Source organism: Macaca mulatta, chromosome 19 (assembly GCF_049350105.2).
Source record: "Macaca mulatta isolate MMU2019108-1 chromosome 19, T2T-MMU8v2.0, whole genome shotgun sequence".
In the NCBI taxonomy this organism is placed as follows: Eukaryota; Metazoa; Chordata; class Mammalia; order Primates; family Cercopithecidae; genus Macaca; species Macaca mulatta.
Genome location: NC_133424.1, coordinates 68635212 through 68652181, shown reverse-complemented (window position 1 = coordinate 68652181; position 16970 = coordinate 68635212). Strand labels below are relative to the sequence as shown.

The 16970-nt window shown below is 46.7% G+C and overlaps 2 protein-coding genes and 1 long non-coding RNA gene across 35 annotated transcripts in view; 2 read left to right on the top strand and 1 right to left on the bottom strand.

Moving 5' to 3' along the window:
* LOC144337106 (uncharacterized) overlaps positions 1–15660 on the top strand; it is a 32171-nt gene extending 16511 nt beyond the window's left edge. For both annotated transcript variants that reach the window (XR_013409728.1, XR_013409727.1), the window contains one exon: positions 133–15660. This is a non-coding gene — a long non-coding RNA (uncharacterized LOC144337106). The remainder of the gene's footprint in view (positions 1–132) is intronic.
* ZSCAN5A (zinc finger and SCAN domain containing 5A) overlaps positions 1–16970 on the top strand; it is a 130433-nt gene that overhangs the window by 53386 nt on the left and 60077 nt on the right. The window lies entirely within an intron of this gene.
* EDDM13 (epididymal protein 13) overlaps positions 1–16970 on the bottom strand; it is a 38233-nt gene that overhangs the window by 13696 nt on the left and 7567 nt on the right. The window contains exons 3-11 of one of the 2 annotated variants that reach the window (XM_077975649.1): positions 14551–14556; positions 13746–13754; positions 11686–11694; positions 10952–10978; positions 7197–7250; positions 6754–6771; positions 5914–5919; positions 845–853; positions 451–477 (exon numbers count right to left, since the gene is read on the bottom strand). In XM_077975649.1, the coding sequence (XP_077831775.1) occupies positions 451–477; positions 845–853; positions 5914–5919; positions 6754–6771; positions 7197–7250; positions 10952–10978; positions 11686–11694; positions 13746–13754; positions 14551–14556 (165 nt within the window). 2 annotated transcript variants of the gene reach the window in all.

Here is a 16970-nt window from a genome sequence, read left to right as displayed (position 1 = left end):
GATGATGGGGATGAAGAGTGTAAAGTCTGATGATATTTAAGTCCCCCCGCCCCCGCTGCCACCATAGAAAAAGCCACTACCGGCCGGGCGCGGTGGCTCAAGCCTGTAATCCCAGCACTTTGGGAGGCCGAGGCGGGTGGATCACGAGGTCAGGAGATCGAGACTATCCTGGCTAACATGGTGAAACCCCGTCTCTACTAAAAATACAAAAAACTAGCCGGGCGTGGTGGCGGGCGCCTGTAGTCTCAGCTACTTGGGAGGCTGAGGCGGGAGAATGGCGTGAACCCGGGAGGCGGAGCTTGTAGTGAGCTGAGATCACGCCACTGCACTCCAGCCTGGGAGACACAGCGAGACTCCGTCTCAAAAAAAAAAAAAGAAAAAGAAAAAGCCACTACCTCTATATTTCTGTGCACAGGAGTGGACATAAAATAGCACAGTCACCAGACTTACCATGCAGTACTTGGAGGCTCAGCAAGCCTAAGAAAGATAGGGGCATACAACGTGAGTCAAAAGGGACAGCATGATAAACACTTCCAGACCAGCAGGTGCAGCAGGCTCTCCCCAAGCCACTCCTCCTCCAAGAAGCCCTGCTGGATTGCCCGCATGATCCCCTTCACACTGTCCCCAGTGCCACCTCCCTCCCGTGCCACACGGATTCCTGTTGTAATTTCACTGCCTGTTACTTGTCCATCTCCCCACCTCCCTTAGACTGTGAGTTGATGTGAGGCTATGAGCTCATCAGATCTATCTTTCAGCTTTTCCACCACCCTGCCCAGCCCTAAAAAGCATTTTTCCCAGACCAGCTTCCCACAGAGTCCCAGGCAAGCATGGAGTGAGGTGTTACCTAGGATCTCTGATGTCCATCCAGAAGGAGATGGGGTCCAGAAGGCAAGACAGGTCAGGGGAGCAGACAGGCCCAGAGTGTGGAGTTCCAAGGAGCCATGGAAGAGGAGGCCACATGTAGGGAAAGATCACAACATCAGAAGACAGAGCGATGGGAACGCAGGAGAGCAGAGCCCTGGGTGGGTCGTGCTGAGCAGTCAGGACATGGAGCGGTGAACAGGGCGGACAGTCAGAGGCTGCATGATGTGGGTTGGGGGGGCATGCGGTGACTTGCAGGATTTGCACAGCAGCAAGGTGAGGCTGGGAAGGGAGCTGCCCTGCCATTCCCAGCTCTTCCGTTTGTTTTTGTTTTGTTTTGTTTGTTTGTTTTTCAGACGGAGTCTCACTCTGTTGCCCAGGCCGGAGTGCAGTGGCACAATCTCAGCTCACTGCAACCTCCGCCTCCCGGGTTCAGGCGATTCTCCTGCCTCAGCCTCCCGAGTAGCTGGGACCACAGGTGCCCGCAACCACACCCAGCTAATTTTTGTATTTTTAGTAGAGACAGAAGTTTCACCACGTTGGCCAGGCTGGTCTAGAACTCCTGGCCTCAGGTGATCCGCCTGCCTCGGCCTCCCAAAGCGCTGGGATTACAGGCGTGAGCCACTGCGCCGGGCCTTTTTTCCGTATATTTTGTGTCGCTCTAATGTAGGCACCTACATACTTATCCAGGGGTGGCACATTCCATCCCGCCACCCGTTGTTGTTTTCTGAACTTTTTTAAAAATAACAACTTATGTAAATTCATATAATTTACATAACTTACGATTCACCCATCAAGTGTACAAGATAGTATTTCTTAGTCCATTCACAAAGCTGTGCATCCATCACCATAATCAATTTTAGAACATTTTCATCACCCAAAAAAGAAACCATGTGCCCGTTGGCCACTGCCTCCAAACCCAGTGCCCCTGAGCAGTCACTCTCCATCTCTCTGGGCTCATCCCCCGCTCTCCTGTGGCTCTAGGCAACCGCTAAACTGCTTTCCCTGTCTGTGGAAATTGCCTGCTGTGGACATTTCATAGGGATAGAGTCATACATACCCTGTGTACTTTGGGTCTAGCTTCTTTCACTGAGCACTGTGTTTTCAAGGCTGATTTATGTTGTATCCTGTGTCAGCACTTCCTTTGTGGCTGAATAACATTCCATTGTACGAATAGACACATTTTATTTACCCATGCATCGGTGGGTGGACATCCTGACACCTGCTTTTGTAGATAAAGTTTTATTGGAACAGAGCCATGCCCATTCACAATGTGCTATCTACTGCTTTTGTAAATAAAGTTTTATTGGAACACAGCCATGCCCATTCACTGTGTGTTGTCTGTGGCTGCTTTCAGGCCACAAAGGCAGCATTGAGTAAGTGAGTGGCAGCAGAGACCACCTGGCCCTCAGAGCCTAAGATATTTACTATTTGGTGCTTTACAGAAAAAAGAAAAAAAAAATTGCCGATTGATCCCTGCTTTATATCATTGAATTCTCAAACAAGCAGAAAATCTTATCTCCATCCATCAGGTAGGAAGACAGAATCTAAGGGAGTTTGGGTAAGTTACACCTACATTATAGGTGATGGGAGGAGAGTTCCCACCCAGGCCCGTTTGCCTTAAAACTCAGGCTGTCTCCACTGAACCACTTGCATCCTGGGTTAATGTGAGGGTCTGAGAGAAAGAACCCACGTGAATCGCCCAGCACAGAGCTTGGCACCAGGTGGGCCCTTAGGCAGGTGTTTGGGATTTTCTTGCTGGGTTTGGGTTTTGCTTGTTCCTGGAGCAGGGCTGGGTCTGCCTTCAGTTTGCGAGGTGCTGTCAGTGCAGCATGAGGACGGAGGCTGGAGAAGGGCCCGGGAAAAGGGGCCAAAGGAGCAGGGCAGAGGGGCCTCCTGCAGACATGGGAGTGTTCAGAACAAACGTAAATGAGGTGGTCCTCACAGCCCCTTGCTGAGTTTTTATCCCGTGCCAGACATTCTATTCAGCGGGCGTTTCTCAACCTCCAGACGAGTGACATTTGGGGCTGGGTAGTTTGTTTGTTGTGGGGGTGGGGCGTCCTGTGCATTGTAGGATGTTTAGCAACATCTCGAGACTCCCCCCATTACATACCATTAGCCTCCCCACCACCTCTCTGAGTTCTGACAACCAAAAATCTCTCTAGGCATTGCCAGGTATCCCCTGAGGGGCAAAATCTCCCCAGTTGGGAATCATCCTGCCAAGTGCACGATCCTGTTTACTCCTCACAACCGTACGAGGCTGGAACTATTATGTGCATTGTACAGACCGGAGGGCTAAGCCTCTCGGGGTGAGGGTCCGAAGCCCACAGAACTAGAAGGTGGTGCCATCAGGACCGGCGCCCACAGTGCACACTCTCTGCCAGTTCCTCTTTCCCTTTCTTAGCATAATTTTATGTTCCTTACAATATATACACCATACAATTATAATGATAATACTTCCAGTGTAGGGATGAGGCAGGGACCTCGTTAGTCTGAGCCATTTTCAACACTTTCGCGTTTGCATTGTTTAATAGCACCGTTTGGGGATCCAGACTGGGCTTATGTTCTCTGCACCTGACTGGCTGTGTGACCACGAGCAAGCGACTCCCCCTTTCTTACCACAGTGTTCTCAGTTGTAAAACAAGGATGATGACTTGGGGACTATCATGAGTCAAGCACTTACAGCCATGCCTGGTACCCAGAACGTGCTCGTGAGCTGCAGGATACCATTTTTCAATTTGTTTTTTCATATCAGGATGTCTTGGGTTTCATTGAGGCTCAAGCTGCGTAGAAGTGGGGTTTGGAGGTGGGTGCGGGGCATGGACAGGATAGTGTCTCAGAACTGGGGTTCAGATGGCTTTGAATGTGGACCAAAAGAATGTGTCCTCAGCCAAAAGGTAGAATCAACCCAAAAGTCTATCAGTGGATGACTGGATTAAAAAATGCAGTCTATCCATGCAATGGAGTATTACTCAGCCATGAAAGGGAGTGAAGCACTGTCACAGGCCACCATGTGGCTGAACCTTGAGGACACTGTGCTGAGTGATGAAACCAGACACCGAGGACCACACCATGTATGAGTCCACTTCAATGAGGTACCTAGAATCCTCAAACTTGCAAGGACAGAAGGTGAGATGGTGGTTGCCAGGGCTGAGGTCAGAGGGAGAATGGGGAGTGACTGTTTAATGGGTATTTATTTTGGTGGGGCAGTGATTATAAAGTTCTGGAGTCAGTGGCGATGGTTGCATACCATTGTGAATGCACCAAGTGCCACCAAATCGCACACTTCAAAGTGGTTAAGGTGGGTGCAGTGGCTCATGCCTGTAATCCCAATGCTTTGGGAAGCTGAGGTAGGAGGATTGCTTGAGTCCAGGAGTTGAAGACCAGCCTGGGCAACAAAGCAAAACAAAAAAGTAAAAAAAGAAAAAAGTAAAACAAAGTAAAAACAAACAAAAACAAAACAAAAACAATTAGCTAGGCGTGGTGACGCACATCTGTAGTCCCAGCTCCTCAGTAGGCTAAAGAAGAAGGATTGCTTGAGCCCAGGAGGTCTGCACCACTGCACTCCAGCCTGGACAACAGGGCAAGATCCTGTCTCTAAAAAATGAAAACAGATTACAATGGTAAATTTCATGTTTGTGTATTTTACTACCGTTTCAAGACTGTTTTAAAAATGTGTGTTACCCACATGGCAAACAGTGCCTTTTTCAGGGAACAGCGTGATGAAATGGTCAGAGATGTTCTTGGGGAAACTGAGTCTGAGCCACACAGCAGTGGGAGGCAGCACAGCACCGTGGTTAAGCTGCTGAGTCACGCAGCCCAGGATCCATAACCCGCCGTCACTGCTGGGCTGCCCAGCCTTGACCTAGTTACCTAACGTTTGTCCCTCAGTCATGTGCAGATGAGTAATACTTGCCTTGTGAAGAAGTTGCGGGGAATAACTACACATAACACTTTGAAAAGTGCTGCTCTGGTGCCTCGCACCTGGCACCTAGAAAGCTCTTTGTAAATTTTCCTCACTGTTGTCACCATCATCATCATGGCATTACATGAATGCCTGATTTGAGGAGGGATTGGTTGCCATGAGACACCTCATCTGTTTGAAGGTGATGGTAATATAGCTATTTTTCCCCAGTCCTTGAGTTTAAAAAAAAAAAAAGAAAGATGGTCAAAAGCTGAGAGATGATCCATGGCTAAGAGTGGACCTCCCTTGGCAGAGACGAGAGCAGGAGCAAAACAGAAGGGGTCAAATGTGAAACAAGACTCTTACGTTTCAGTACTGTTGAGATGCGATGCCAGGAGCAGAAGATCCAGTGGGCATTGTTGGGCAGCAGTGGAGGCACCGAGAGGAGAGGAAAAGAAAGGAGTTAGTGATGCCTCCTTCCTCGCTCCTCCCACCCTGTGGTTCTCAGAACAGACCTTCCCGAAAAAGAGAAATAAAGTGTCTTCCAGATTCAATGGGACAGGCTGGGGCCCAGGATGGGTGACTCGAGATGCTTCTTTGAGACTTTACTCCTTTAGAGACGCATTAATCCAGGTGGACAGAAGCCCCAGGTATTCCATTTCCATGGGGTTTCATCTTCCAGAGATTAGGAAGAAACTAGAGCATCCCTTTGAGCCTCCAGGGTTCTCTCTCATTTCTCCCCCCGAGGGTCAGGAGGGAGAGAGCCTGAGGAAGGAGCGAGGTGCCCCTCTTCGGTTCTCTTCTCAATGGCCCTCCCAACAAATACGTACAACTCAATGCTTTCTTGTCTTCTGGGGCAGTGGTCCTGTGAGCTTCGGGACGTGATATGCCAAGGGCTCACATACTCAGTCCTGCATGTAGCCCAGATCCACTGCACCCCGGACACCCGCGCGGCTCTCCACACCATCTGGGGCTTGCAGCCCACCCCGAAACCCCTTCAGAGAGGGGGGCGCAGATGGAGGGGCCCTCTCAACTTGTGTTCTGCCTTGAGAAGAACTATCCAAAGATTCCCTTCTTTTCCTTGTTGTCTCTTCTTCCCAGCATCTGAAAACTTCCAAGTGACCCATAGGAAAGGAAAAATAACTTACTTTTCACTGGAGGAAGTAGCAGAACCAGCATTCAGGGAGTCAGGATGGAGAAGAGTGAGCAAGAGAATAGAATCAGCAGTACAGGACATTCAATTATTCCTCCATTCAAAATTGTAAAAATATTTTAAACTGTTTACATATTTATATTTAATAGAGAAGGGAAGCTAGCTCACAAGAGACAATTACTAAAGTTTAGGAATTGTACAATGCAGCCGTCAGACCCTTAGCCTCCTGAAGTCAGGCATGGTCAGAGTATTTGCACGGTGGGAAGTGGCCGTCACTACAAACCAGGGCCCCCTTTCCCATTCTCCCCTTGCAGAGGTAGTTGTTAGACATTTACCAGCACAGTATAGCTTAGATTCTTTGGCAGAGTCTGTTCTGATGATGCTCCTGATGCCAGGCCAATGGCTAAACACTGGGGCCTGGACCTACCCTTCCCCGGCATTTTCTTTTTTCTTTTTTTTTCTTTTTTTGAGATAGAGTCTCTCTCTGTCGCCCAGGCTGGAGTGCAGTGGCGCAATCTCGGCTCACTGCAAGCTCCGCCTCCCGGGTTCACGCCATTCTCCTGCCTCAGCCTCCCCAGTAGCTGGGACTACAGGCGCCCGCCACCACGCCTGACTAATTTTTTGTATTTTTCGTAGAGACGGGGTTTCACCATGTTAGCCAGGATCGTCTCAATCTCCTGACCTCGTGATCCGCCCGCCTTGGCCTCCCAAAGTGCTGGGATTACAGGCGTGAGCCACAGCTCCCGGCCACTCCGCATTTTCTTAAAGGAGTTTGAAGGCTCAGCAGGGATTATGAGAATCTAGTTTCAGAGACAAAAACTGTCACAGTACTTACTTTCTTCTTCTGTCCTGTCTGGAGGTGAGAATGTAGGCAGCCCAGGTTGCAATGGAGGAGCAGAGCAGAGAGAAATCAGCATTAAGACATGGGTCCAGACACCAGCGACCAGACTGAGTATCCCTGACCAGTCAGAGGAGGGCAGAGGTGGAAATGCTACTGGAGACGGGGTAACCCAACTCACTCATTTTACGGGTAAAGACACAGACTCAAGCACTCAGTCAAGCCTTCTAACAAATGTTTATGAGGCATCTCCTGTGTGCTGGGCATCACGCAAGGTATGGAGGGTGCAGTGGAAAGCAAGGCAGATGCTCAGGGTGCTCACAGACTAGTCAGAGAGAAGCAGGAGCAAAGGCATCAAAAGTGGGGTTTGGGTGGGACGAGTGTTCTGGGTAGACCTGCTGGGTTCCGTGGGAACCTCTAAGGGGGCGATGGTTGCTGACCTTGCGGGGACACCAGGGGAGGCGTCTTGAGGGAAGTGATGTTGTGTCTGAGACCTGGAAGATGAGCAGGGGTTAGCTGGGTGAAGAAATGTGGAAGAGGAGGGAGGAAAGCGTCGCAGACAGAGGGAACAATGTGGGCGTCTTCCTGGGCGGGATGGAGCCTGCAGTGGCAGGGGGCTTGAAGGAGCCCACCTCAGGGGCATGATGGTAGGTGATCATGGCACGAGACGTGGCTGGAGGGTATCTGGAGCTCAGTAACGCTGAGCCCTGTGGGTCAACCGAAGGGCCTCAGCCTTCATCCTAAGAACAGCAGACACCATGGACCCATTTGGGCCCGTGCTGCGATCTTGGCTCTGCCACACCAGCCTCGTGACCATCAGCAACTCACTCCATCTCCTTGTGCCTCCGTCTCCTCATCAGAAAAGTGGAATCATAAATAAGAGACTCACCCTCCTGGTTTGCCCAGAACCAAAGGGGTTCCCAGGATGCGAGAGTTTCAGAGCTAACACTGGAAGTGTCCTCGGACGAGCTGGTCGCTTTTGTGGCATTTACATCTCTCAGGGGGTTATAAGGAGGAAAAGAATCCAGGCAAAGCGATACTTGGAAAGTCATTGGCTGATTTAAGGTGCTGAATGAATCTACTGTTAGGAGCCACCTTGCCTCTGATGCTCTGCCTGCTTCTGGACCTCAGTTTCCCCAGCTGTTTAGTGACTCAGATGATTTCCAGCCCCGCGAGTCTGTGACTCCCGCCACATCCGCCTCGACTCCCCGCCGCCATTATACCTGTCAGTGGCTACATTCGATTGGTGCTTGGTTTCGTGGCAGGCACTTCGCATGTGCAGTAAGAACATTTTGTGTTTTATAAGGTCCGGCTGCATTCCAAGGAGGAAGCTTCTGGTGCACAGAGGGCTGATATTTATGGGGTGGATGGATTTGGGGGGACGGGAGTGAGGGAGAACTGAATTATTGAGCTTGTTAAAAGGAGACTGTGCAGCTCCGCAGGCGATGTGGGAGGGAGGAGAGGCGGGAAGAGAAGAAAAGGAGAGGTGAGCAGAGTTGGTAAGACGAGGAACCATGTGCTTGAGGCTGGCCTGTTCCTGACACTGTCATCTTCATCAAAACCCAGTCATTATAGGTTTCTGTAAGATTTTTCCCACAGCACGTTTCTTGGGGGAACCCATGGAGGAGAGTTCTACTTCCAGGTTGATGGGAAAACAGAGAAAGTGCATGGTTGTTTAGCCACCTAAGAAGGACAGAACTCAGAAACCGTCATCACATAGTAACAGACACCACAAGGAAGACTTTGGGCTCCAGAATCCATGGAATGGTGGGGGTGGGAGGGAGTCAAATCCACTTTCGCCGGCTCCCTAATATCTGAGTGTTTCTGACACGTTATCATCATCCCACAACCACACTGTGCAGTGCGGGCTGCGAATCCTGGTGGACCAGAAAGAAAACAGACTTGTCCTGGGTGGCGTGTGCTGGTAAATAGTGGAGCCAGGTGGAAATTCCAGATAGGGATGTATTGGGAAGCCCCGCTAGCATCCGCCCTGCCGGGCATCTCCAGCCGTGAGAGGTGAGCGCTTGGTGATGCCGAGCAGATCTCAGGCGGACACAGGAATTCAGCATGAACTCCTTGGGTGCCACATGGTGAGAACGTTTTTCTCCCTTTAATTCTCTTTCAACCAGAGAGAAATTCTCAAAATGGCACTAACTCATCTTTAACTCATAACACTTGCTAGTCTTTTTTTTTTTTTAATATTTTTTAAATTTTTATGTATTTATTTATTTATTTTGAGGCAGAGTCTGGCTCTGTCGCCCAGGCTGGAGTGCAGTGGCGCGATCTCGGCTCACTGCAACCTCCACCTCCCGGGTTCACACCATTCTTCTGCCTCAGCCTCCCGAGGAGCTGGGACTACAGGCACCGCCACCTCGCCCGGCTAATTTTTAGTATTTTTAGTAGAGACGGGGTTTCACCGTGTTAGCCAGGATGGTCTCGATCTCCTGACCTCGTGATCCGCCCGCTGCCCACCTTGGCCTCCCAAAGTGCTGGGGTGACAGGCGTGAGCCACCGCGCCCGGCCGCCAGTCTTTATTTCCACTGAACAGCGAGAACAACCTTCGCACAAAGAGCCTTGGCAGAAAAACAGTGTCTAGTTATAATTTAATCACGTTTTGTTTTCGCCATATTTATCTTCATGGTTGTCTCCTCCTTACGACGAGTGGTAACACTGGCTGACCACTGAAGCGGCCTCAAGGGTCCTTTTCAAGTTTATTTACTTAAGGAAAAAGCTTTGCGTCCATTTAAAGAATGATAGATGTGGGGGTTCTGGCCGTGCATAGATGCAGCTAGAACTCCTGTTGGGGTTCAGTCCATCTGTGAAAAAAAATATGTGGGGGGCAATTTTTTTTTGGCCACCACATTATCAAAAATAAAAAGTCAAGGCCGGGCGCAGTGACTCACGCCTGGAATCCCAGCACTTTGGGAGGCCGAGGCAGGCGGATCACAAGGTCAGGAGTCCGAGACCAGCCTGACCAACATGGTGAAATCCCATCCTTACTAATAATACAAAAATTAACCGGGTGTGGTGGCGGTTGCTTCTAGTCCCAGCTACTCAGGAGGCTGAGGTAGGAGAATGGCTTGAACCCAGGAGGCAGAGGTTGCAGTGAGCCGAGATCGCACCGCTGCACTCCAGCCTGGGCAGCAGAGCAAGGCTCCGTCTCTAAATAAATAAGTAAATAGTTTGATAATATCCCATGCTGCTGAAGGTGTGGGGAAACAAACAGCCCTACAGGTTGTATATGAGGGTGCAAATTTGTTGAACATCTGTCCATATTTAACAGGCAGATACTCTTTGACCCAGCCATTTCCCTTTTAGGAACTTAACAGATAGGAATTTGCAAAAATAAAAAAAGCAATGATTGGATAAGGATTTCCATTATAGCGCTGTTTATAATAACATCAAAACAAAATAAAACAAAACTGGGCCGGGCGCAGTGGCTCACGCCTGTCATCCCAGCACTTTGGGAGGCCGAGGCGGGCAGATCACAAGGTCAGGAGTTCGAGACCAGCCTGGCCGACACGGTGAAACCCTGTCTCTACTAAAATTACAATACTACTACTAATAATAATAATTTAAAAATTAAAACAAAACTGGAATCAAAATATGTTAGGAATCCCAGTCAACAGGGTGAAAGTAAACTAAAAACTAAAAACATATATATTAGGAAAAAAGTAAATGTCCATGAACAAGAGGGTCATTAAATTTATGGGAGTATACATGAAGCATTTTTCAGATATTTGAAAGAGGTAAAGTTATATCACTAAAACACATAATACTTTTAACTTGAAGAGTTAAGGATGTATGTACATGTGTGTGACTATTTCTTGGGAGAATACACGTGAGTCTAGACATCGTGCTTGCTTCTAGAGGGCAGAGCTGGGAATGTGGTGAAGAGAATGATTTTGACACTCATTTTATGTTCCCTCACTATTTTCCCATGTGCCTATGCTATTTCTAAAACTTAAAAAACACCACAGCGTCATAATTATTAGGCAAAATTCTACTTGTAACCTTATATAATTAAATAAAGATTTTCATTACGTCAAAGCTCAAACAAAACACGGGCTTGGATAATACCTGGAGGGTTCTTTAAGACTCTACATAAAAGCGTAAATGACTCAATAAGTCTGCGTGACCTTGCGGACAAGAGAAAAGAAAGACCAGCTTCAAAAGATAGAATCCTGACACTTACCGTCCGGTGACAGCCTGCTCATCAGACCTGAGGAGGAAGACATAGAGCATGATGTGCAAATGCAACAGAAAGGAATATTTCTCATTAATGGATTTCCCCGAGTTCAACAAATGTAACAAACTCTTCTTCAGGAAGTGTGGCTATACTACCTCAGTCCTGATGCCTCATTATTCCCACTTAATCCCCATTCCTCCCTCTATCAGTCACAGCAAGGCCAGGCGCAGTGGCTCAGGCCTGTAATTCTAGCACTTTGGGGGCTGAGGCGGGTGGATCACCTGAGGTCAGGAGCTCAAGACCATCCTGGCCAACATGACGAAACCCCATCTCTACTAAAAATACAAAAATTAGCCAGGCGTGGTGGCGGGTGCCTGTAAGTAATCCCAGCTACTCGGGAGGCTGAGGTGGGAGAATGGCGTGAACCCGGGAGGCAGAGGCACTGCAGTCACCCAAGATTGCACCACTGCATTTCAGCCTGAGTGACAGAGTGAGACTCCGTCTCAAAAGAAAAAAAAAAAGACAGCAAGCATCACTCGTCTCTAATCTAATTTCTGTTTACTTGTCTCTGTTTCCCACCAGACTCTGAGTTTATAAAGAGTGATCATATCAGATCCACCTCTGGGCTCCCATCGCCCAAGCATGAGTCCAGGCACAGACTAGATACTCAGAAATCCTTGCTCAAAATTTCCCACCAGAGTGCACAGTCCAGGGGCATTGGGAAGTGGCAAAGTGTTTACCTACGATCCCTGATGGTAGCCCATCCAGGAAGAGTCAGTGTGGTGGCCAAGGTTACGTGCGTGGTCCAGAATGTTGTCCCCAAGAGGTCACAAAGATGAAGCCATAATCAGAAAACCAAAAACAAGGTCAGATGCTGGGGGCTGGGAACAGATTGGGAAGTAGAATCCATAAGGGATCATGCGTGGTAAGCAGTTAGGGACTAAGACTCAGAACGCTGTGAGATTATTGAAGACCCCAGTGCATTTGATGCAGGGAAGAGCGTCCAAAGTAGGGAAAGAGGTTGGGACAACAATCATGAACCATTCTTCATTCATGCTAGGAGCGGAAGAAAAGATGATCCTTTATTGTCTCTAGAAAGAGGAGCCAAGCTCTGTCCTTCTGTTTACCCCACACCAGCCCTCTGAGATCAGATATTGTCCCCATGTTGCTGGCGAGGACAGGTGAACCTCCAAGGAATTATGTGATTTGCAGAGACCTGTGCAACTGGCGAGTGAAAATGCAGGAACTCAGACTCAGATCTCTCTGACTCCTTCTAGAAGTCTCCATTTCCTCATCTACAAAACGGGAACGTTAACTGGGGTGAGGCTTCCTACCTATTGAAGAATCCCACTAGGTTTGCTAGTGGAAAGTGCTGTATTTATGGAGCTCACAACACCTTTCTCAGTGTCACTGAAATTCATCTGGTAGTTAATGCCTAACGTTGTTGGGAATATTGATGTGGGCATTGAATGGTTGATATCCAGGCTATGCATTTTACTAAGTGGGTGGCCGTGGGATGATCAATGAACTCTCTGTGCTCTTTAAAATGGAGATATTGGCCCGGTGCCGTGGCTCAAGCCTGTAATCCCAGCACTTTGGGAGGCCGAGACGGGCGGATCACGAGGTCAGGAGATCGAGACCATCCTGGCTAACACGGTGAAACCCCGTCTCTACTAAAAAATACAAAAAACTAGCCGGGCGAGGTGGCGAGCGCCTGTAGTCCCAGCTACTCGGGAGGCTGAGGCAGGAGAATGGCGTGAATCCGGGAGGCGGAGCTTGCAGTGAGCTGAGATCCGGCCACTGCACTCCAGCCTGGGCGACAGAGCGAGACTCTGCCTCAAAAAAAAAAAAAAAAAAAAAAATTAAAAAAAATAAAATAAAATAAAATAAAAAGGAGATATTATTTCCCGTTCAGAGCTATGTCAATAAAGAAGGAAGATAATGCAGACTGAGTACTTAGCCTAGCTCCTGGCTCAAAGCAACATTTAGTAAAGTTAGAAATAGTAATATGAGGTAAGTAGTCATAATGATGATGCTAATAGTATTGGATTCATACATAAGGGTGTGCACATGTGTGTGTGGTGGGGGCAGAGACATGGACTCAGAAAGAGGTGGTGAAGTCTGGATTTCTTGAGTTGAAAATGTTTTGCAACCATAACTTCATTTAACCTTGCAAAGTAGGCATAGAGAGGTGAAGTGACTTCTCTAAGATTGCCCCACCTAAGAAGGAGCAGAATTAGGCTCCACATGCAAAGCTGCCTAACGTGGGCCTTGTACCCTTTCTGCGAGTCATCGTCTCACTTCCTGACCTAGCCTTCTGCCCCTAAATCTTGCAAACTCAGTGACAAAGCCATGGTCTCATTCCACCTAACTTGTTCCAGATTGCTATCTCTAGAAATTATTAAATAGGCAGCAATGATGGTGGCTTTTACTACCTGACCTCAGAAAGCAAAAGTATCAGTCATTGTGTCTAACCAAATATTATTATCGACATCAGGTAGACCTGAATTGAGCTCTCAGACCTAATAGCTTTCCTTGAGCCATGTGTGGACCTTCCTGAAGCTTGGACCATGAAAGAGTGCTCAATTTCTGGCAACTGACTTTGGCAGGGAGAGTAGTAAAAGGGTTTGTTGTTGTTCATCAAAGGAGAATTCCACACTTGGTTTCACTAGTTCCTCTATTAGAGGCTAAGCTGTGAACAGACCAGAGAAGAAACATCAGTCGAAGTTCAGCAGCAATGATCCCTTTTGGACAAAGGCAGACAGAACCCAAAGGGAAAGAGAAGGAATGAGAAGCTTACCTTTCAGCACTGTTGGCATGCAAGCAGCAGGAAGGGCAGGACCGATGGCAGCCCGTGGGAACCATGTTGCCAATGCAGGTTCAGAGAGAATGTGAAAGGAATTAAGTCATCCTTGGTACCTCATTGCACCCATAGGTCCTGAGATAGGGTAGGGAACCAGAGTGGGGAGCTGCAATTCATTCTAAGTGCATTGGACCCCTTTGGAGGCACATTTACCGTGAAGTCAGAAACTTCAGGATTACCAGTGGCCTGGGGGAATCCAGACCCTCCCTTCTCCACCTGAATTTCTAGCATAAGGAGGGCCTCCATAACAACCAAGTGTAATCTCTAGTTCTCAGCCGGAGACTGGATGTTAATTCTGGGAAAGGAAGACGTCTTACCCACCCCGCACCATATTTTTCTCATCTAAAACCCACCAATGAATACACACAGTCTAACCCAGGTGTGCGTTCTAGAGCAAAGGCTCCTAGACTGTGGTAGGTCATTGATCCTACTGAAAATCGGACCAAAGCTATTTCCCAGAACACCACACAGGTGTTCTCTTTCTCTTTCTCTCTGACAGCACACCCAGTTTTAGACCCGATGGTAGAGGCTTGTCGGCTTCCTCGAAGTCCATCCAGTTGTACCCTTCCTACCCCCTGCAGTCTGAAGGTTCTGGATGAAGAGGTCATGTTTGAATTGAGAGCCTCTGAATGTGCCCCCGGTTGAATGTGATAGTCAGCAGTTTTGCCTGTCTCTTTCATTCGCTTCCTTCTCTAGGTTGAAGGGCTCCCCATTTATGTAGGGAGAAGGGGATATGACTTACAGTTGACTGGAAGGGGCAGCAGAGCCAGGAGCCAGTGAATCAACATGGAAAATGCAAGGAAGAGAGTAGAATTAATATTAACATAACCCATCTCTGTTAATTTTTACATGCATTTCTTTATTCCTTCATGGAACATTTATTTGCCTGTTGTTATATGGAGTGCGATCTGTATATGGGACACTATTTTTATGTAGTTTGTCACATCCATTTGACAAAGATCAGTACAGCGGTGCATTGCAGTGGCACGAGTGTTGGAAACCCTTTAACTTTGCAGTTTCAGAAATTGATCATATATATATATTTACATAAACACATAAATGTGTATGTGTACGTATGCACACACACCATGGACCATTGAACAATGCAGGTTTGAACTACACGGTTACACTTATACTTATCCACTTAGATGTGGATTTTCTTCTGCCTCTGCCACCCGAGACAGAAAGACCAACCCCTCCCCTTCCTCCTCCTGCTCAGCCTACTCATTGTGAAGATGACAAGGATGAAGACCTTGACAGTGACCCACTTCCCCTTAATGAAGGGTAAACATATTTTCTCTTTCTTAATAACATTTTCTTTTCTCTAACATAGTATATATACTATGCTAGAATCAGCATAGTAATATATGTAACATACAAAATATGTGTTAATCTACTGTTTATGTTGTTGGTAAGTCTTCTGGTCAAAAGTAGGCTATTCGTAGTTAAGTTTTGGGGAAGTCAAAAGTGATATGTGAATTTTCAACTGCACTGGAGGTTGGTGTCGCTAACTCTCACTTTGTTCAAGGGTCAAGTGTGCATGTGTAAAGGTTTGAGTGTCCCCCAAATAGCAGGTGTTGGAAACTTAATCCCAAATGCAATAGTGTTGAGAGGTGGGGCCTACTGGGAAGTATTTAGGTCACAAGCGCTCAACTTTCATGAATAGATTAATGCTGTTTATAAAAGGGCTTGAAGCTTTAAGCTCTCTGTCTCTGTTTCTGTCTCTCTCTCTCTCTCTGTCCTTCCATCATAGGATGACACAACAAGAAGGCTCTCACAAGATGCCAACCCCTCAATCTTGGACTTCCCAGCCTCCAGAAACATGAGCCAATAAATTTCTATTCATTATAAATTTTCCAGTCTCAGGTATTCTGTTATGGCAGCCCAAAACAGACTAAGACAGTAGTTATATCTGGATGATAAATATATATCTATATGTAGATATAATTCTACACATTTCCATGTATAATCCTACAGATATAAATATATAGATCTATACTGATATATATCCTATATGTCTAATTTAATGTAAGCTGAATTTTTCTTTGAAGCATTGTTTAAAAGAGCAAACTGCTGAAAACAACCTGAGTGGCCATTAGTATGTGACTGGTCAAACAAATTGTGGACTTCCATACAAGGAATATTATTCAGCCAAAAACGTATAAATAGGAGGTTGAGGATGCTCCTTATGAAATGACACAGAGTCATCTTCAGGAAGTATTATTAGCTGAAAAAAGTAAGGTGCATACAGAACAGTGTGTATAATACGCTGTCTTTTTTGTAAAAATAGAAACAAGAAGACTGAATATATAAATACACATTTGTTTCTACTTGAATAAAATATCTCTGGAAGGATCTGGAAGAAATAGTTAATATCAGATTCTTTTGGGGAAGAGAAATGAGTGGAAAGGTTGGGAAGGAATTTTTTCTGGTATAACCTTGAGAACTTCTTGAATTCTGAACCCCGGAAATCTTGTTTTAAATGAAAATAACATGATGTTTTAAATTGAATATTTAATTAGTAATTTAAATGTAATTAAAGTGTATGTAAATACTATTTTAATTGTTCATGGAAATGTTAATAAAATAGTAACATAAACCAAAACATTTTAATTAAAACAGCATAATGTTTTAAATTGAAACAAAAACTGTGGATCATGAGATGTTTGCATTTGTTTAGGCTTAGAAGGTTCAGCTTTTGAAGACAGGAAGGAACTAGCATAGGCTAGCTTTTTAGGTATAAAAAACCCCAAATCTTCTCTGCAGGCAGTTGAGCTCACCGGGTCTAGTGTGGGGATTAAATATTTTTCAAGTTTCCCACGTGATTCTCGTGACGATGGTCCAGTGTGAGGGTCCAGAGCTTTGGAAATCTCAGATCCCATATGGGACACTTACTCTTTTGAAAATTAAATTGCATGACATATTTTAAATTCTCAGTAAATGCTAAATGCTTAATTAATATTGGTTCCTTTTATCTCCTTTCAATCTGAAATAATAACATTAACTTAAGTTTTCACAGTGCGTTCCATTCTGCAGGCCTCTTTCCATTTATTTAGTCCTACTGAGCACTAGGAATCTTGCTAGGCTACAGGAATAAACAGATGAGTAAAGTACAGTCCCTGCCCTCTAGGAACTTACAGTCTTACATTCTAGTAGGGGTGG